This window comes from Desmodus rotundus, chromosome 4 (assembly GCF_022682495.2).
Source record: "Desmodus rotundus isolate HL8 chromosome 4, HLdesRot8A.1, whole genome shotgun sequence".
In the NCBI taxonomy this organism is placed as follows: domain Eukaryota; kingdom Metazoa; phylum Chordata; class Mammalia; order Chiroptera; family Phyllostomidae; genus Desmodus; species Desmodus rotundus.
Genome location: NC_071390.1, coordinates 43,126,673 through 43,149,088, shown reverse-complemented (window position 1 = coordinate 43,149,088; position 22,416 = coordinate 43,126,673). Strand labels below are relative to the sequence as shown.

General features: G+C 38.4%; 1 protein-coding gene across 1 annotated transcript in view; it reads left to right on the top strand.

Annotated features, from left to right (window-relative positions):
- CTNNA3 (catenin alpha 3) overlaps positions 1-22,416 on the top strand; it is a 1,492,024-nt gene that overhangs the window by 38,563 nt on the left and 1,431,045 nt on the right. The window contains exon 2 of the mRNA XM_053922528.1: positions 7,918-8,021. Within this exon, the coding sequence (XP_053778503.1) occupies positions 7,923-8,021 (99 nt within the window). The 5' untranslated portion in view covers positions 7,918-7,922. The remainder of the gene's footprint in view (positions 1-7,917; positions 8,022-22,416) is intronic.

Below are 22,416 nucleotides of genomic sequence, written 5' to 3'. Positions count from 1 at the left end.
AAAGGACCAATGGAGAAAGCCAAAGGGTGGTTGGATTAAGGGTGGGAGGTGGGGGTGGGTGGGGCATAGGAGAGTTGTGGAGGGAAAATGGAGACAACTGTACTGGAACAACAGTAAAAAATTTATACTGGACAAATTAACTGGCAAACAGAAAACTAGGTTGTAGTAATATGTTGGGTTCCCTAAAACCAATATTTGACTGGCAGAAGCAAAAGTCCAGATTCTACAAGATGAAATGTTAGGGAGACAAAATAAAATTCTGCATCTAGAGGCAAATAAAAATTAATTATCCAAATATATGATGGGGGAGACTTGACTTTGCAATAATCCTTGAAAAAAAGACCTGAACAGTTCTGTTGAAAAGTGGGTACAAAGTTAGATTAATTGGGAAACTATCAAGACTAAATCATGGAATTTAACAATCTTATAGGAGAATCAACTGTCATCTTACAAACTGCTAAAAAAGTTTACTTTTTAAGAAATTATATATCTGGTATTAGAGACTTTTCTATAGGAATCACATTATAGATGGTTAGGTTTCCAAGCTATTACACAACGACATGTCCATTTATGCAGAATAATTAGTTTTACTGAGAAACCTGAGCTCTGGAATTTGGAGACAGGGGGTCTTGGGTTGCTGTAGGGAGATGGAAAATGTTTCTCTTTTTTGGTTGTGAGAAAATGCTGCATCAAAGCAAAGTTTGGACATGGCTGAAGTATTCCACTGCGCTCTCTGAGTGTGTCTCTGATCTAATATCCCTCTTTTTTTCCTGCCAGGACACGACTAAAATGCAATATGATGTGCGCTATAATAGGGACATGTGGGATGGCAGGTGGAGAGCTATGAGCTAGTTTATGCTACTGTGTGAGTGAACGGGTGGCCCCCATGACCTCCCAGAGTTAACTGCATTTAAAAAAAGAAATGCTTATTAAACTAAATGAATTTAAAGTTGATACAAGTTTGATTTCAAGCATGGAATAAAGTACAAGAAACTGAAGAAAATTCAGGCATTGTGGACAAAAATAGCTTGGGGAGAAGGGAAGGATCCACATAGGTGCATCTGCCTAGCCTTAAGCATTATCCCTGGAGACCTCTATTACTGCTGCCAAAAGATTTGTTTCCTTCCCTTTGATTCTGAAAACTGGGATTTTAAACTGGTCTTTCTGTCTCCAAACCTGTACCTTTCCCACTTTATAAAGCCATCTCTATTGAATAGAAGTTCAAGTGTGGCAGACGTAAGGAAGAACTTTGTAAAAGTAATCACTTGCCTCTAATGGCACAGTGAGCATCTCATCATTTCTGTTCATCTTAGCTCAGTACATTGTTGAAATGAAGGATATTGTAGAAGGTATTCTTGAATTGTTTGGAAGGTACTCCCTAACTCTTAAGATTTTATGGATTATGAGATGTAAACGCCTTGGAGTGTCATACCCACAAGTTGCCAGGATTTTTGTTTTGTATCCACATTGTGGTATTGCTACCAGAGGTGTAACAATTTGTCAGACTTTGAGCTTGCTTTGACTTCATTTGTAAGGTTCTGCAGTTTTCTGTCTATTATTGCCCCAATCTCCAATAAATCAAGATTATGAAATAGAACTGATCCAAAAGACTCAGAAGATTTTTAAAAAATAAGAAACAACATTATTCAAACAATAATAATTATATGTGGGCAAGGTTCTTACTGCAGTTAAGGACTTACTGGTTTATTATTCCATTTGGAATAATGACATGGAAAAATGAACTCAGCAACTTTCTATACTTAGTATGTATTAAAGACAGAATCACACAGGAGATAATTTGGCCAAATTAAGTTTGTCTTTTCTCTCTTGGCTGAAAAACTCTCTTTGAGCAGGATTACATATGATGTAGATAATTTTTATTCTCCTTAATTTTGTATTTCCTTGCCTCTAATGCTGGTGCTCACTGTAGCTCTAAAAACCCAGTGTGAATGTTGCAGTGAAAGGACATGTTTTTTTAAAGGCTGTAAAAGTTCACTTAGATCTTATTTTAGTTCATAACAGTGTTCTCTACTTCTTGTCCCTGAGATGAAAGAACAAAACAATATCAGCAACCTTGACTTGATTTATATGTAGGATGGTACCTGTCATGAAAGGGGTAACAAGTAAACCCTTTTGCAAGTACACATTTAATAGAACCCTAATGGTTATGGAACTGAAGGACATATTTTATTGTATAGATTGGCTCTGGGCTACGCAGAAAGGTCACCATGGGAATATCCTATCTTTCAATTTAGATTTGCCTGTGTTAGAGGAAATCAAAGTGGTAGCTGGAACGAGTGGAAAAAAACAAAGAGAAAAACCTAACCAAAATGAAACATTTCAGTCCTACAAATGCATTTAAAAGAAACCATTTGGCAGTAGTATTTGGAGCCTTTCTCGGAGCATATCTCCTACATTTCAGATGAATATATGAGAAAAGAAATCATGTTTCTACTTTAGAAAGGAAGTGAAACCAGTGGAAAGGAGAGAACAGGCAGTAAAGGGCTAAACCATAGGGATTTGTGTCTTTGTGTATTGATGTATCATAGGGTAATAGTAATTTATACTTTCATTTGAGAAGATATTCATATAATATTTTTTCACTTACTACAACTTGAATAATAATTTTTCAAGGCAAAAATAGAAAAATTTAAAAATGTAAATAGTGAGGAAATTTGGATTGTATTCAATAAAACTATCCAGAAATGTGCTACATTTCACAAAGTGTACTCTATATTTGCACTCAACAATGCTTTGGGTTTTATAAAAAACACTCAATATTTACAGTTTTTAGTAGATGAGTGAATGATATATTATAGCTACTTGAAAACATGGATAGAGTAGTCCTAGGACACTCAACACATAAATTGTCCTTTACTTCAAATTGCTTATTCTAATTTCGTGAGTTGACTAGAAAATGTTTTGATACATACACAAAATAATTAGTATGCATTAGTGTTTTTAGTAGCAGAATCAACTTTGGAGTAATTTTACTTAAATGCCTTCATAAATTATTCCATTTGTCAAAAGTGTTCTGTTTCCTTTGAGACTTTCAAAATAATGCTATTTTATTTTTAAAATATGTTTTTATTGATTATGCTATGACACTTGTCCAAATTTTCCCCCCTTCGCTCCCTTCTACCCAGTACTCCCCCATTCCCTCCAGCAATCCCTCTGTTAGTTCATGTCCATGGCTCATGCATATAAGTTCATTGACTACCCTATTTCCTGTACTGTTCTTAACATCCCCCTGTCTATTCTGTACTTACCAATGTGTACTTCTTAATCTCTGCATCTTTTCCCCCATTTTCCCCTTCCCTCTCCCAATTGATAACTCTGAAAATGATCTCCATATCTATGATTCTGTTCCTGTTCTACTTGTTTGCTTAGTTTGTTTTTTAGATCAATTGTTGATAGTTGTGAATTTATTGCCATTTTAATGTTCATAGTTTTGATCCTTTTCCTTTTTTTAAAAGAACCCATATTTATTTATTTATTTATTTAGATTTTATTTATTTATTTTTAAACAGTGGGGAAGGGAGGGAGAAAAAGAGGGAGAGAAATATCAATATATGGTTGCCTCTCACTCGCCCCCTACCGGGGGCCTGGCCCACAACCCAGGCATGTGCCCTGACTGAGAATCCAACCAGCAGCCCTTTGGTTTTCAGGCTGGCACTCAATCCACTGAGCCACACCAGCCAGGGCTGATCTTCTTTTTCTTAAATAAGTCCTTTTAACATTTCCTGTAATAATGGCTTGGTGATGATGAACTCCTTTAGCTTTATCTTACCTGGAAACCACTTTATCTGCCTTTCAGTTCTAAATGATAGGTCTGCTGCATAGAGTAGTTTAGGTTGTAGGTCCTTGCTTTTCATCACTTTGAATACTTCTTGCTAGTCACTTCTAGACTGCAAAGTTTCTTTTGAGAAATCAGCTGATAGTCTTACGCGAACTCCTTTCTAGGTAACTCTCTGCTTTTCTCTTGCTGCTTTTAAGATTCTCTCTTTGTCTTTAACCTTTGGTATTTTAATTATGATGTGTCTTGGTGTGGTCCTGTTTGTGTCCATTTTATTTGGAACATTCTGTGCTTCTCAGATTTGTATGTCTATTTCCTTCACCAAATTAAGGAAGTTTTCTTTCATTAGTTTTTCAAATAGATTTGCAATTTCTTGCTCTTCCTCTTCTCCTTCTGGCACCCCTATGATTTGAATGTTGGTACCTTTGAAGTTGCTCCAGAGGGTCCTTAACCTATCCTCATGTTTTTTAACTCTTTTTTCTTCTTGCTGTTCTGACTGAATGTTTTTTTCTTCCTTATGTTCAAAATCATTGATTTGCTTCTTGGCTTCATGCCCTCCACTGTTGATTACCTCTAAATTTTTCTTTATTTCACTTAATGTAACTTTCATTTCTGCATGGGTCTTTTTTATACTGTTGAAGAACCCTATGAGTTCCTTGAGCATCCTAATAACAAGTGTTTTGAACTCTGCATCTGATAGATTACTTATCTCCATTTTGTTTTGTTCTTTTTCTGGAGTTTTGATCTGTTCTTTCATTTGGGCCATGTGTCTTTGTCTCCTCATTTTGGTAGCCTCCCTGTGTTTGTTTCTATGTATTAGGTAGAGGTGCTTCAACTCCCTGTCTTAGTAGCATGGCCTACTCTAGAAAAGTGTACCTCTCAAATTAAAACCACAATGAGGTACCATCTCACACCAGTCAGAGTGGCCAACATAAACAAATCCACAAACAAATGTGGGAGAGGATGCGGAGAAAAGGGAACCCTAGTACATTGTTGGTGGGAATGCAGACTGGTGAGGCCACTGTGGAAAACAGTATGGAATTTCCTCAGAAAACTAAAAATGGAACTGCCTTTTGACCCAGCAATTCCGCTGCTGGGATTATACCCTAAGAACCCTGAAACACCAATCCAAAAGAACCTATGCACCCCAATGTTCATAGCAGCACAATTTACAATAGCCAAGTGCTGGAAGCAACCTAAGTGCCCATCAGCAAACGAGTGGATCCCAAAACTATGGTATATTTACACAATGGAATTCTACACAGCAGAGAGAAAGAAGGAGCTTATACCCTTTGCAACAGCATGGATGAAACTGGAGAGCATTATGCTAAGTGAAATAAGCCAGGCGGTGAGGGACAAATACCATATGATCTCACCTTTAACTGGAACATAATCAATAGAAGAAAAAAGCAAACAAAATACAACCAGAGACATTGAGGTTGGGAACAGTCTAGCAGTGGCCAGGGGGGAGTGGGGTGGGGACAGTGGGAAGAGGGGATTGCAGGAACTATTATAAAGGACACATGGACAAAATCGGGGGGGATGGTGGGGTGGAGGAGGGAGGTGGGTTCAGCTGGGGTGGGGGGGAGGGAAGGGGAGAAAAGGCATAAGACTGTAATTGAATAACAATAAAAAAAAAGAAAAGAAAAGTGCACCTCTAAGTTGGATGCAGCAGAGCCTTAGGTAATCGTCAGGGCAGGACAATCCTTGTGAACCAGGTTGATGGAGTCTCAGATATGTTGTCACTGCTGTGTGGCTTAGTGTGGGGAGGGCTCAGAAAAGGGACAGTGACCACTCCCTGGCCTCTGGGGTTTCATCCAGGAGGAAGCTGTCACCTGGCACTCATCCTGATATTGGACACTTCCATTTCTCCTCATATGCCACTGGTGCACTTCCAGCTGCTGCCCCAGTGCTGGAACCCAGAGGGAGTGAGTCTGAATAAGTTGTAAGTCTGTTTTGAGCCCTTTAAGAGGTGATGCCTGAGAATACGGCAGTTTTTCTGCTGCCCTAACCCCCACTGGGGTTTACAGCCGGAAGTTACGGGGACTTATCTTCCTGGCACTGGAACCCTGGGTTCAGTGGTCTGGTGTGGGGCTGGGATCCTTTGCTCCTGAGGTATCCCTCCTGATTTTTACCCTCCATAAGTGGGTATGTGACTGCCCTTTCTGCGTTTCCATGTCTCCACACCTCCTACCTGTCTGGGTGAATATAACTTCTTTAATTCCTCCATTGTCAGACTTCCATACAGCTCCATTCTTTTGACAATTTCTGAGTGCTAGTTGTTTTGTAGTTTAGTTGTAATCTTTCCTGTGGTTGTGTGAGGAAGTAAGCCATGTTTACATATGTCTCCATCTTGACCAGAAGTCCCATCAATTCTCTGTTTTTAATATCAAACTTTGCTAAATATACATGAAAGAATTATATGTATTTTGAGTATATTTGATTATAATCATATTTGAAATTCACTATTTTGATTATGTACATATTTCTACATTAAGTTACTGGGGACAGCCTTTTGGCAGATTTCCCATTATTCTCAAGACTACTTCAAAGATCCATTTTTATAGTAAGAGAATTGTGGAGAGTAGAGAAATGACATAACATCTGAAGAACAGTAAGCCTTCTGGACTCTACAGTATTTGTCTGTATTTCTTTAAAAAACAAATTATATTATTAATCTAAGGATTAGTGTATGCCAAGATAAGAGTCAATGAGGATAACTTTTTAGTTATAGGATGGCTTTGTATGTGCATCTGCTGTGTATCGGGTGTATAGTATGGAAGGACCTTGGTGAAGCACTGAGCTTTCACTTACACATACAGAGACAGATCATGATTATCTTTGAATATATACCATCACACATTTATGGATACAGGAAAAGGTTCCAGTAGCATGTGAAAGGTTGAAGAGCAAAGATATGCTGATTTTGTGGAATTAGGCCGGTGGGAGTTGGAAAAAAGGTAGGAAGAGACTCAGGGGAAGGAGTTGGGAGGAGGTAGGGATATCAGATTAAACAACAATTTCCTTGCCTAGAATCACTGAGATTGAGAGTAAAGTTGAAGGGATTGATTCTGGAGAAGAGATAGACCCCATGAAAATGTGTACTCATTCATGCATTGACTCATTCATTCATTCATCCATTCATTCATGTACACATCCATTATCTGTCCATTCATGGAGCCAGTAAGAAGATCAAAGAGGAAACCATTATTCACAACTAATATCTACAATAATAAACAGAAAAATTAAAATAAAAGTAATATTTTCTATTTCTTTTTTTTGTTTTAGTCTTTATGGGTATCATAGAGAATATCAGGATATTTTCCAGGGGAAGAGTCTTAGGTTCTCTTAGCCTACAATAGAGGGAACTGTAGAAGAAAATAGGTACTAGCTAAGTGGGAAGATTTTTGCATTAATAGTAATATACATTTCTGTGGACTATAAATTTATTTTTATGTTTGAGAATTTATTACCTTTATTTTAAATATAATTTAATTGTCAGTTACAAAATTTTTAAAATTAAATTTATTATCAATGTCTTCTCAGAGGCTTCTTCTCTTTTTTAAACAATAACTATGCCAATTTACATCAGTTTCTTTTCTGTACAGGAAAGTAAACTGCCTCCAACTTTCTTCTACAGTCAAAACCCTCAAATAAATGATACTGAAAACATGTCTTACAAAGTCCTAACTGAGCTCTCATCTGAGTCATCATTAACCAGAACAGGGCAAAAATGGGCTCTGGCTGCCTCAGGGCTATGATTTCATGGAAGTCAAAGGACTTGGGTACTGTGTGATATATCTCACCAGCCTGGCCATTCCTTTTTGTCATTGAAGACTTGTGATCAGATGCAAACCCACCTGGGCTGAGTTATTATTTAGTCATGAATATGCTAGTGTGGATTAACTTGTTAGAGGACCTAAGGTCAGACAGCATGACCTCAAAGAACACTTGGAGAACATCACATTTCTGTGTTGGTGGATGTGGTAACTTGGTCTTGGAGGGCTACAGCAGATATTAGGAAGAGGTCCTGAAATCTCATGTACTCTATGATTTTAATTGGTGCCTCCCTTTAGAACATGTTTTTTAAATTAATAAATGTGTTTTGTTTTTGTGCACAGACAGCATGTCCGCTGAAACACCAATCACGCTGAATATCGATCCCCAGGATCTGCGGGTCCAAACATTCACTGTAGAAAAGCTACTGGAGCCTCTCATAATCCAGGTATCAGTAGCATGGAAACTAGTGTACGATGTTCAGTAAATGCAGAAGAACTAAAAAATGTGGGAACCAAGGGAAGATTTGGTTTTTACAGAATGAATATGTTATCTAAAATCGTCTTTTAGTTTTGTTAATATGTAAAAAGTATGTATTTAGTAATAATAATAATAAAATTCTGAAAATCCCCCCCCCAATTCGCTTTTAAAAGCAACAGCATTAAATAGTATATATATGTAGTTTTCAAAGTACCTATACATAAATTACTTTGTTTGATAGTCATGAAAACTGTGAGGCAGGCAGCATGGTTAAAACCATCCTTGTGCAGATGAGGAAACTGAGCCAGGAGAATTTTGTTGACTTGACCTAACATACATGGTGGCTCATTTGTCAGGTAGGAAATTATTTTTAAAATACCAAAATGTATGAGAAAATCAGCTATTTAAGGAATTCTGTGATAAAGTTTTTTATAAAGTGAACAATCAATTGATAATATGTTTAATGATTCTCTGGTTTACTTATTATGTAAGTCCTTTTCCTAAGACCATGAAACATTCAAAGGTTTGTTGGTGAGAAGCTATACTAACTTTACTTCTGTTAACTTAAAAATGTTCTGCTTATCTTCTTTGTGGGAGATGGGGAGAGTAGTAACTACATGTCTATGTTTTCCTTAGCACAAGTAGATACCGGTTACTGGAAGGACAATTCAAAACATATGCCTCACTGATGAAGGCTTAATCATGAACCTTGGCAGTCTTAACTAATATCTGGTATGAAATCGATGCAGGATGATTATAGGGACTTCATTCAAGTCCCTATCTTAGCCACTCACTGAATGGCCTCATGTTAAAAAGGAACAGAAAATCTTATTTATTTTTTTCTGTTAAAGTTTACTGAAAAAAATTGGAAAAGCAAAATAAAACAAAACAAAATAAAGAGAAAAAAAATCCACTCATGATTTTACCACCAAGAGATAAAACATTAATGTTTTGATGAATTTACTTACAGTACAGTAAAATTATTGGTGATTTTAATGATCTTCTTAGTACTTTATAATATTAAACAGTATATACATACGTACCTTATATATAAAGATTATATGTAAAAGAGGCAGAGAATAATGTATATGTAGGTTTTACCTTGCTGTTTCATTTAAAATAATATTTTGGTAATTTTCTCTTCTTATGATTAATTAAAAGTGCTGTTTAATTATATATCACATGGTTGCACCATAGTTTTTTTAAGCAGCCTCTTATTTTTGGACATTTAGGGTGTTTCTATTTTTTGCTATTATAAAAAATGTTGTGCTAAACAATTTTGTATATAATTTTTGTCATGAGCTTGAATTGTTTCCAAAGGATTAGATACTAAATGTAACAGTAAGTGGCCAAGATATGAGAGTTCTTATTCCTTTTCATACATATCACCAAGTTTTTTGGGGAAAGTTTTACATGAGTTCTCATGACATTTAAGATGTTCCTATGCCACTGCTGGGTGTGGGATGGGTAGATCGCCTTCGTTTTGGAGATGGCTGGTAAGGGCAAGTACATTAATGCCATTGCATAACCCTCATTTGTTCTGTAAGAGTGGAACATTGGAGTTGGCCACTTAATACCCGCTAACAACAAAGGCTGCTGACATATTGCTTATGAATAGAGAAAGCATAATTATGGAGAAACTACTTTTTTTATCCTAACTGAAACTCACAGGTGTTTTGCTTTGGTCAAATACATTAATATAGCAGTCAACAGGGAGTATTCTAAACAAATGCTCACTGACATATTTCACCATGTGCATGTATTGTCTGGTGTGTCTAAAAACTGTTATATTAGTCTATAAACATTTATTGAGTCCGTGTAGGAAATTAAAAGGGTGAAAATGACCTGAAGTAATTTTATTTGATTGGAAAGAAATTGAAGTCTTTTAAAAAGTGTGGTTATGCTAATTTTAGAGGGTTTTTAACATTTTAAATTTATTTTTTATTTAAAATTATTTTATTTTATTTTAAGTATATTTTATTGATTATGCTATCACAGTTGTCCCATTTTTTCTCCCCTTTATCCCCCTCCACTCTGCAATTCCCCTCCCAACACCATCCCCCCCTTAGTTCATGTCCATGGGTTGTACATATAAGTTCTTTGGCTTCTCCATTTTCTATACTTTTCTTAACCTCCCTGTCTATATTGCACCTACCAATTATGCTTCTTATTCCCTGTACCTTTTCCTCCATTCTCCCCTTGTCCCCTCCCTGCTGATAAGCCTCCATGTGATCTCCATTTCTGTGATTCTGTTCCTGTTCTAGTTGTTTGCTTCATGTGTTTTTGCTTTGGTTGTTAGGTTCAGTTGTTGATAGTTGTGAGTTTGATGTCACTTTACTGTTCATAGTTTTGATCTTCTTTTTCTTAGATAAGTCCCTTGAACATTTCATATAATAAGGACTTGGTGATGATGAACTCCTTTACCTTGACCTTATCTGTGAAGCACTTTATCTGCCCTTCCATTCTAAATGATAGCTTTGCTGGATACAGTAATCTCTGATGTAGGTCCTTGGCTTTCATGACTTTGAGTACATCTTTCCAGCCTCTTCTTGCCTGTAAGATTTCTTTTGAGAAATCAGCTGATAGTCTTATGGGAATGAACTCCTTTGTAGGTAACTGTCTCCTTTTCTCTTGCTGCTTTGAAGATTCTCTCCTTATCTTTAGTCTTGGGTAATGTAATTATGCTGTGCCTTGGTGTGTGTTTCCTTGGATCCACGTTCTTTGGGACTCTGTGAGCTTCCTGGACTCCCTGGGTTTATTTCCTTTGCCAGATTGGGGAAGTTATTCTTCATTATTTTTTTCAAATAAGTTTTCAATTTCTTGCTCTTCCTCTTCTCCTTCTGGCACCTTTATGATGTTGACGGATGTTGGAATGTTTAAAGATGTCCTGGAGGTTCCTAAGCCTCTCTTAATTTTTTTGAATTCTTGTTTCTTCATTCTGTTCTGGTTGAATGTTTATTTCTTCCTTCTGCTCCAAATCATTGATTTGAGTCCTGGTTTCCTTCCCTTCACTGTTGGTTCCCTGCATATTTTTCTGTACTTCATTTTGTATAGCCTTCTCTTCTTCCTCTCTTTTGTGACCATACTCAACCATTTTTGTGAGCATCCTGTTACCAGTGTTTTGAACTCTGTATCTGATACATTGGTTATTTCCTCATCGCTTAGTTCTTTTTCTGGAGTTTTGATCTGTTCTTTCATTTGGGCCATATTTCTTTGTCTTGACACACCTGTCACATTGTAAGGGGCGGAGCCTTAGGTATTCACAATGGTGGGAAACCCACTTGGCTTTATTGTGGCGCTATATGTAGGGGAGGGGTCTGAGAGGGAACAATGCTGCTTACTTGTCTCTTGCCCCACTTTCAGTGACTTCCTCTGCTATCCACAAGCAAATTGGGACCTTCTGGTGCTGATTTCTGGGTGAGTCTGTGTACATTCTAGGCCCCATGGATCTCTCCAATGAGCTCTCCTGTGAGGCTGGGAGTTTCTCCCACTGCCACAACCCCCACAGATTTTTATAGCCGGAGGTTTTGAGGCTTTAGTTTCCTCTGCTGCTTGAACCCTGTGGTGTGCAGCCTGTCTCTCTTGTCAGTTGTTCCTCCTGGCTTATCTGCACATGAATGTGGGACTGCCTGCTTCACCAGCCACCACCTCGCTTGCTGGGCTCGTCACCTTGCTGCGTGTCCTCTCTGCCCTGGCTGCCTGTCTCCGCCCCTCTTACCAGTCTGGATTAATGTTTCTTCTTTAACTCCTTCATTGTTGGACTTCCACGCAGTTCACTTTTCTGGCAGTTCTGGTTGTTTTTTGTTTTTAAATTTGTTGTCCTTTTTTTGGTTGTAGGAGGAAACAAAGCATATCTACCTATGCCTCCATCTTAGCCAGAAGTCAAAAAAAAATTTATTTTAATGTGGTGTCTAGATTAAGACTTTTCATGATCTGCAAGTAGATGAGTCAGGGAAAGAAAATACTTAATATATGCAAGATCTTAGTTACAAGTGAGTATAATTGCTAATTTTATCTTCCTAAAGATTATTCAGTGATTTTGAAAATGTTTATTGATTTCATAAAGGTGATTCCATTTTACCAATATCCCAGTTAGAAAAAAGTTTCTAGATCTTATCAATATTCATATCAAATTAAATTAAAATATTAATAATTTATAGAATATTTACTATGCACAGGAACTACCTCATAAGGGAGAGTTCTGTTACAATAAAATTATTTGGACATTTAATTGATTTCAATTATAATGGCATTCTTCTTATTAAAAATCAGTGCATTTTAAAGTCAAAGAATTATTAATTTAAAGTAACTGACCTTTTGGATTTGATGCATAGCCTTTTTGTATCTATCTATTTGATAATGTATCGCTTATCAGTACAAATAAAAAATACCATTAAATTATATTAAAGGTATTTCTTCTAGAATAGCATCATATTAAATATCTCATCATATTTTTTTCAAAGAGTGTTTAATGTGAGGTAGTTACATGGTTTATTTTAAGTATATATTATTGCCCTGGCTGGATAGCTGAGTTGGTTGCAGCATCATCCCTATATACCAAGGTTGCAGGTTCGATCCCTACTCAGGGCACATACAAGAAGCAACCAATGAATGTGTAAATAAATGGAACAACAAATTGATGTCTCTCTTTCTTCCCCCCCTCTAAAAAAATCAATAAATAAAATTTAAAAATACTTTAAGTATGTAATATAGTCTCTTATTATATTGCAAACATTCAAAGAAGTTCACGACCTTTAACTTTATAGTGCTGCCAGATAAAGTTATCAATTTAGTAGCCCCATTAAAAAAAATCTCACATTTCCTAATTATTTATCTTCATTTCATATTCCTTTGATTTCAAGTTACCGCAGGTATTACTTACCACCTCTGCGTATAACTCTAAGTCAAAATTCTATTTTAATTTTTGGAGTAATTGGTTATAGATATATTATGTCATTCTGACTTCTAAATTCATTTATTCATAAATCTTTACTCTTCTCTTTTTATAGTTTCCAGAGCCTTCCTCACCAAACTTGATTTATCTTTAATCTATTTTTTTTTCTCTTGGGCACAGGTAAATCACTAGGTCATTCTGCAGGGATGTTCAGCCTGGGATATATTTCCATCATTCGCTTTCATTTTCTCTGTGTGATAACTTACACAGTTGCATCCCTCTGTGACAAATTCCTCCAATGGATCAGAAATATTTTTTATCAGCAATTACATTTTTATGATTGCAACTGTAGACATCTGTACTTTATCACTTTCAAGATCCAAATTCAGCAGTGTAGAAAGTCTATTTATGCAGAATTGTGATGAAAAGAATTTACATCTCTGTGTTGTATAGTCTCTGAAGGAGATATAAACATCTAGATCATGCTACATTCATTACATAATAGAAATATATATATAACCTTATTTTCCACAAGGTATAATTTTCTATGTCTCAGATTCAGGTTGAATGTAAGCTAGAAGAATTGACTTACTAAAACCATTTAAGATAAAAACAATAAGCTCCTATTTATAATATGTTATCTCCTATAAAGATTTTTGGCAAAGGTTCAAATATAATATTTCTTGATATAAATATATCCCATGATTTCAAAAGATAAATACAGAGTTAGATCAACAGTAATAAACATTCCTGTATCTCTCACCTCTAATTCTTATAGTCTCTGCTTACTACAGGGACTCAGGTACCCAGGCTAACATGGACTCCATCTCAACATTTTCTTCCACTTTGCTGTAACAGGGTTAAGAAAGCATGATGAATCATACAAAGGCCACTAAAATGTTCACCCAGGTGTGACATATGTCAGTTCCACCTACATTGCTTTTGTCAAAGCAAGTATTGTGGTCAGTGTGGATGCTGGATGTGGGATCCTGCCCTGTGCCCAGGAGAATGAGAGTATTTGTGAACAGCCCCAATAACTGTTACCTTTCCATTGCCTTCTTTTTAGGGATTTCTTTTTTGCTCAGTCTTTATTTGCAGTCAAGTCACCTTTCTGCCCTGGTCATAGCTGATTTTATCAGTATGGGCAACTGATTTATGGACACTTAGTTACAGACTGGCAAGAAGTCTGAGGCATTTTGGTGTGAGAGCTCTGCCTTTGAGTGATCCTAGTGAATTGGTCCTATCACCATCCTCTTTGGGAATTGGACTATGAACTGAGAGTTAAGCAGTTAGTACCTAGGGTTAGACAGTTTAATCATGTGCAAAGCTGAAAGACCCACAGAAAGAAGTAGAGACACAGGGAAGTGTTCTAAGTAAACAGTTTTCAAATTTGAGTCCACAGATTTCTCCTGTTGAGGAACAATAAGATTACCTAGTCACCAAGGTTTTAGTGGACTATTTCAATCTCCAAACCACATTTTAACCTCAGAATTATACTCTGTGGGGTGCCTTTGTGGTGTGCCTTGAGCACTGGCCATGTAGGCCAGATGCTTGTCTGTCTTATGCAGTCTGAGTCCCAGGCCTCCTACCTCCTCGTCAGTGGCTGAAAGTTCAAAAGAAGTTCCACAGCGATCCAGGGTTCCGGTAATTGCCCTCATTTCTTATGGTAGAATGGAGGTCTTTCTGCAAAGCCTCTCTTCTGCTTTTCTGCTTATCTCCAAATTTTGGAGTATCTGAGGTATGACTTACCTGTGCTCCCAAAGCAGTGTATCTGCCATGTTTTTCCATTTTACCTGTCCTCATCTTGTTGATGGTGGACAGTAACTGCCAATGATGCCCATTGTGAGACTGAAAATGGATATACCAAGGTAGCCGAGCCCGAAATGCCACCAAAGCTGTGAATGCTCAAGGTGGTAAAATGGCACCGGGCTCCTACAGAAGAGGGTAAAATGCCTCTCTTCCCACTTGTGCTTCCCTGTGTCACATGGGCCCCAAAGAAGCAATGCTTGCACCTAGACTCACACAAAATTCCTTATAAAGCAACCTCTTTCACCCTCTTTGCTAATCACCCTCCCCTCCTTGTTAGAGTCAAATCCTGGCCAAGTGGCCAGGTGACCCTGGCTCCTTCAAGCACCAGGGTTTTCTTTTCTTGATGGCTCCTATGCAGAACCTCTCTGCCACATCTGACTCTCAACATAATTTCTTTCTCTTCTCCTTCAGCCAGGGGGAAGAAAAGCAATCATACATACCAATTTATGCAAAAAGATGCCTAGATGCCCAAAGGTTTATTTCCCACTGTTGTACAGACAGACCTGATTGACTTTGAGGTAGTGAAAGAGGACATGCTTTGGCTTCTTATCCTCCTAGAATATAATTTCTTTTGTTTCTTTCAGTAAAGAATTCATTTCATTTGTTTGTGCTTTCCCCCCCGTCATTTCTGTAGGTCATTTTGAATGCATTTATTTATGTTTCCTTGGTTTTATCTCCAAACTTTTTTTTTGTAGCCTTACTGATGAATCTATTACTAGAATTTTTATTAGAATTAATCTGGAAAGTTCCAAGGAAATCTCAAAGTCAAGTATACACACATATATAGCGTTCTTGTAGATTATAGGCAAATTTTGACTGTGACCTTAACAAGTAACCTTAAAAGTTAATAAGTTAGTACGCTCTGCTAAGTGAAACAAGCCAGGAAGTGAGGGACAAATACCATATGATCTCACCTTTAACTGGAACATAAGCAATAGAAGGAAAAAGCAAACAAATTATAACCAGAGACATTGAAGTTAAGAACAATCTAACAATAGCCAGGGCGGGGGTGGGGGGTGGGGGCGGGGATAGTGGGTAGAGGGGATTACAGGAACTACTATAAAGGACACATGGACAAAACCAAGGGGGAGGGTGGAGAGGGGGGAGGGAGGTGGATTCAGCTGGGGTGGGGTGGAGGGATGGGGAGAAAAGGCACACAACTGTAATTGAATAACAATTAAAAAAAAAAGTTAATAAGTTAAATGTATTTTAAACACTTACAGGCTCAAGACTTAAGTATACAGATGTTATTTTTATAGTATGGTAAAGAAATAAACTTAATTCTTTTTAAAATATATTTTGCTATTGCAGTTATTTTCTTATTTTAATATATTTTGATTATGCTGTTACAGTTATCCCATTTTTTCTCCCCTTTATTCCCCTTTGGCCTGTACCCCCTCTCCTATCCGCATTCCTCCACCTTAGATCATGTCCATGGGTCGTACATATAAGTTCTTTGGCTTCTACATTTCCTACATTATTCTTAACCTCCCTCTGTCTTATTTTGTACCTACTTTTTACACTTCTTATTCCCTGTACCTTTTCCCTCATTCTCCCCACTGATAACCCTCTGTGTGATCTCCATTTGAATGATTCTGTTCCTGTTCTTGTTGTTTGCTTAGTTCATTTTTGTTTTTGTTTTTAGGTTCGTTGTTGATAGCTGTGAGTTTGTTGTCATTTTACTGTTCATATTTTTGATTATCTTCTTTAAGAAATACACTCAATTCTATCCCAATAATGTTTTAAACTGTAAGGTGATTCAATACAGTTGAGCTGATTCTAGTAAAGTGAGTTCTTCTATTTCTCCATTTTTTTACTGCCAGAAAACTTCTCCCATGAAAAACTTGTTAGGCTATAGTATCCTTGAGAAACAAATAGTTGAGAAAAAGAAAGCTACTCCTAAATTAAAATAAGGATAAGAAAAACCAGTTGCTAATTGACTCAGTGTGAGTCCCAGCTGGAGAACGCATGTCTGAGTGTACAGGGATGCCCCCTCCATCACACCACAACCTGGTACCTTGGAGATTAGCTGTGGCCAGATGTTAGTCTTTGCAGACACTTCACCTCCTCACGCCTTGCTCCCTAAACCTTTTATTCTGTCAGAATGATATTCTTTCTACTCATTTCAATGTTGCTGCCCTGTTGTCCAGGTTCTCTGTCCATCCTCAAACCACTCCACTTCTGTTAGTAGTTTATCTTTCAATCCAGGCTCATCTTTTCCTCACAAATTCAGAATGATCCCACAAATATTTGCTTCTAGCTTAGCTGTGGATTAAGATATTTATCTTATAAACTGACTCTATAGGGAGCCAGTTGTATAGATTGATAAATCCAGACCTCCTTGCCGTTTTAGGGGAAACTTACTAGATTGAAGGGAGCAATGGTGGTTCATTTGTCTCAAAGGATACAAGAGTCCGTATCTCCCCAGATGTGGTCATTTTCTGCTTAAGGTGTGAGTCTACCTTTCACAGAATGCCATGGGCTATTTCAGAAACCCAGCTGGTTTCTGCACCTTGACAACTTCATGACTTTAAACCATTGGTCAGCAAATTTTTTTTGTTTGGGTCCAGAGAGTAAATAGTTTCAGCTTTGACAGCCATAGCATCTCTGCTATTGTAAGCAGCCATAGTTTGGAAGCAGCCATGGACAATATGTAAACAAATGGATGTGGCTGTGTCCCAATAGCACTTTATTTTCAAGAACAGGCAGGTAGTCAGATTTGGCTCCAGGGTACTTAATTTTCAGGCTCCTGTGCTAGACTGACTATTTTCTCATGGAGACACTCTATACTTACTGGCTAAGGAAGAGTAAGAAATGGCCACTATCTCACACACAGTCAGGAGCCCCCTGTGAGAAAAATTAGGATGGAATGTTTTGTGGTCAAGCCCTGAGAAAGACACAGGAGCCTCACTTGGGAGGTGAGTGCTAACTAGGCATTTCAGAAAATTCCTGTGTTGAGATCCTGTTAGCCCAGTGGTTTTCAACCCTGGCTGCACATTAAAATCACTTGGGGAGCTTTCAAAAATCCTGATGCCCAGGTCACACAGGAAACCAATTAAATTAGAATTTGGGGGAGTTAGACCAGGCAGTAATTTTAAAAGCTCCCAGATGATTACAATACAGACACTGCTGTGCTGGCTGTTATGTCAGCCAGTAGTGAGCATGGTTATGCCTCTTGGCTCAAGGCTGATTTAGAATGGTGTCTTTTAAATGAGGTTTGGTGGTGCCCATTTGGAATACATTTATAAGGAATTTCTGGGGTAACCTCCGGCATCAACTCTCTGTAATATGCTCAGGTTGTCCTCCTAGGTCCCATTAGTAGCAGACCTAGGAAAACTCCTGCAGCTGAGCGGTCTTGGATCCATGTTCTGCATATCTCCCTTACCCAGCAATCCGTTACTAAGCGTATAGACTAGGTTAGGATGCACTCAAGGGTTTTGGGTACCCATGGTGTGACATTGTGATTTATAAGAAATATATATTTCATTATTCAGATGGCCAAAATATATTTCCCATACACATTTGGTCTTCACCCACAATTCCTGGATTACAGCTCCCCAAAGCCTTGGAATTTCCTAAGTGTTAAGAGTGATGAAAGTGTCTTTTGTTATATTAACGAGGTAACTTTTGGAAAGCACCCAAGGGTGGGGCTGGTTGTGATTAGAGGGTTGGAACTTTCAGTCCCATGCCCTGACCTCTGGGGAGGGGAGGGAGGTTGGAGGTTGAGTTCAATTACCAGCAGCTAATGATTTGTTAATCATACCTGTGTAATAAAGCCTCCATAAAAAACCCCCCAACCAGTGTTGAGAGAGCTTGTGGTTTGGTGAACACTGGCACACTTGCATAGGACACGGAAGCTCTGAGTTTTTCCAACATAACTTGCCCTATGCATCTCTTCCATGTGACTGTTCCTGAGTTTATAGCCTTTTATAATAAACCAGTGCTCCAGTAAGTAAAATGTTTCTCTGAGTTTTGTGAGCTGCTCTGCAAATTAATCAAACCCCAGGAGGGGTTTTGGGAACTTTTGATTTATAGCCAGTTAGTCAGAAGCACAGGTAACAAACAACCTAGGCTTGTGACTGGTGCCTGAAGGTGGGAGTGGGGGTGTCTTGTAGGACTGAACTCTTAACCTGTGGAATCTGATGCTATCTTTGGGTAGATAGTGTCAGAATTGCATTGAATTTTGGCACACCAGTTAGTGTCCTGAGAATTGCTTGTTGGTGTGGGACCCCCTACTTCCCAACTGGAATAGTGTCCAGGAACCTAATTCACATGGATTCTTGGTTTTGGTGAACTTTGCTTGGGGTGGAGGAAGTGGTAGTGAGGGAAGAGATGTGTAATGTACAAGTCTGAAATTATGATGTGTTGTTACATCCCACAAAGAGGTTTGTATTTATAATCCCCTGTACCAGTGCTTCTCAACTTAGCTGTACAAGGCATCACTTAGGGAACTAATAAACATCCTGATACCTTTGCCAATTAAATCAGAATCTCTAGAAGTATTTTTTTAACCTTCACATGAGGATATGTTTACTGATCTCACAGAGAGAGGAAAGGAGAGAGAGAGAGAGGGAGAGAGAGAGAGAGAGAGAGAGGAAAGGAGAGAGAGAGAGAGAGAGAGAGAGAGAGAGAGAGAGAAGCATAGATGTGAGAAACATCCATTGGTTGCCTCCTGCCCTCGCCCTGACTGGGGATCGAACCCGAAATCTAGGTATGTGCTCTGACTGGGAATCCAACCCTCAACCTTTTGGTGCATGGGATGATGACACTCCAACCAAATGAGCCACCCTGCTGGGGCTAGAAATATATCTTTTTAACCTATTTCTCATTTGCCCCAAGAATACTCGTGGTGGCACTTGCAGCTGCAGCATTTAGCCTGAGAAAACTAACCTTACCCTCAAAGTTTGCCACGAAATATCTCACTTTTATTACTATTTTTGCATCACTCTATTATATTGTTAGTCTTTGGAAACAAATGACATCATTCTATTTATAGAATTCTGTTTTTAGTAGGGGTATTTCCATTTACTATTTTTTTTCTAAATAGGAAGTGGGTTAAAAAGCCTTCCAGGTGATTCTATTGTACGGCCACTGGAGTTGGACCTTGCTGTCACCAAAGTGTTGTCCAAGAACTGGCATGAGGCTCATTTGGGAACATTTAAAAAATGCAGACTCTCAGGCCCAACCCCAGACCCATGGATTCAAAAATCTATGGTGTAATCAGATCCCAGGTGATTTGTATCACATTAATGTTGAAGAAGCACAAGTGTAGGAGATTATAAATTTCAACTTTTAATTTGCAGCCTTGTGTAGCCAGAGTTGAAAACCACTGCCTGTTGCCTACCTGCAGGTGCTTGAGTGGTGAAGTCACCAGGAATTTTTAAACTCTGATACTCGTACAACTGAGTCCTTGAAGAGGGAGCCCAAGGGTGATTGTCCTGTTGGGTGGGACCCGTGCATTTCTTTTGAAGAGGTTCTGCCTCTCCCACACCCTGACTTAGGCCCAGCCAGCCCCACTTCCTTCCCTCTCCAAGCCTGTGGTCAGTCTTACATCAATTGATTCTGTTCTTCCCAGAAACAGCTTTGGGGCACCAGGAAGCATGACCTGAGAAATCAACCGATTTTCAAGAGCTAGTGTCTCTCCTTTAGTGTGTTTGAAACCAGGACACAGTTTGTTACAATCTACACAAAATTTTTAGCTCTGGGAAAGTTACTTAACCTTGTTATAGATGAATTTGGAGATATATGGCATCTCAGTACTGAATGCTCTACAAGTAAGGCTTAACAAATGTGGCTTGTGATTTACAGACAAGATTTTTTTCTTTAGGAACCAATCTGCATTCTTAACCCTGATTTACAAGATACTGTATTTCTTCAATTTAGACACATTTTCTCACATTCTCCACCTTACATTTTTTAACATTTCTGAAATTAGGATGCATCTTAAAATGGATATGAACATTTTTTTATGCTCACCTGAGGACATATTTTTCATTGCTTTCTAGAGAAAGGGAGAGGGAGGATAGAGAGAAAAAGAGAGACAGGGAGAGAAAGAAATATCAGTGTGAGAGAGAAACATCGATTAGTTGCCTTCTCATACATGCCCTGACTGGGGTATGCGCCCCGACCCTGGGGTATGCATCCCCACCAGGGATCAACCCACAACCTGGGTATGGGCCCTGACTGGGAATCAAACCTGTGACCCTTTGGTCTACAGGTCACGCTCCAACCAACTAATCCACACTGCAGATAGGAACATTTAATGTAGTTTTTCTTTTGATTCTTGTAGGGGATCACAAATTTACCCACAATACACTTTAGCTGCTTTATCTTCCATACGTGATCTGATCCTCTTCATAAGCTTCCACCCCCTGGAGATTGAGATAAATGTTTTCTATTTCAGCCAATGAGATCGGTACACTGTTGTGATTTAGCAATGTAAATAATTCCTTTTGGTAAATAGTCTGTTTATATAAAATGATCAGAAGCATGTAGTTAAGGGGTATTGCTTATGTGACCTCATGGGGATGGTAGATAGGTCTTTGGATCTGTGTAGTGACCTTTGGACACTTGGTCTGGGATGCTCTCTGGACTGGTGATCTTTGGGGGGTGACTAGTCCCATGCATGGCATTTTATGGGCACTTCTCTGCATTTCCTACTGTAGTCTACACCTGATAAAATTTAAGGACTTCTTTTTCTCAGCTTGGTTAGGTCCATGCTTCTCTCAGCCTTAGTCTCACTTTGGCCCTTGATGGTTCTTCAGATCCCAAAGTTCCAGCTATTATATGTCCTTCACTACATGCCTAGCATTGTCTGTTCACCTTTCAACCTCTACTATAGGATCACCTTACTCTTCATGATGGTGGGCTTAGGGCAGGCCTACTAGTATTCAGCAGTTATATTTTTTTAATAAACTATATTTTATTAAAGATTTTATTTATTTACTTACTTATTTATTTTAGAGAGAGTGGAAGGGAAGGAAAAAGAAAGGGGTAGAAATATCAGTGTATGGCTGCCCCTCGCATATCCCCAATTGAGGAACTGGCCCAAAACCCAGACATGTGACCTGGCTGGGAATTGAACTGGTGACCCTTTGGTTCCCAGGCTCATGCTCAATCCATTGAGCTACAACAGCTGGGACTTAACAGTCATATTTTGATTGGCTTTTAGGTTAACTAGGATGGTCTGAGAATTATCCATGCCTCAAGGGAGTCAAGAGTGGCTTGGGCCCTGGCTGAGTGGTTCAGTTGGTTGGAGTGTTGTCCCATAAACCAAAAAGTTGCAGGTTCGATCCCCAGTATGGGCACATACCTAGGTTGCAGGTTCATTCCGTGGTTGGGGTGTGTATGGGAGACAACCAAATGATGTTCCTCCCTCTCTTCTCTAAGTCAGTAAAACAAACATATCTTTGTGTGAGGATTAAAAAAATAGTGACATGGGAAAGCTAAGCTGGCCTTCTTTCTACCTAATTTCTCTGAGATGTCAAGATTATACTGTGACCACCCCAAAATTTGTGCAAGAAATCTCGTGAAGCAATTTTTTAGAGTCACAAAGATAAATGGAACCAAAGTCCCTCTGCTTTCAGTGTTTTCTCTCAATCATGCTAACAGAGATCCTTAATTTAGGTGAAGTTCAGGGAGGAGAAATAAGGACATGTAT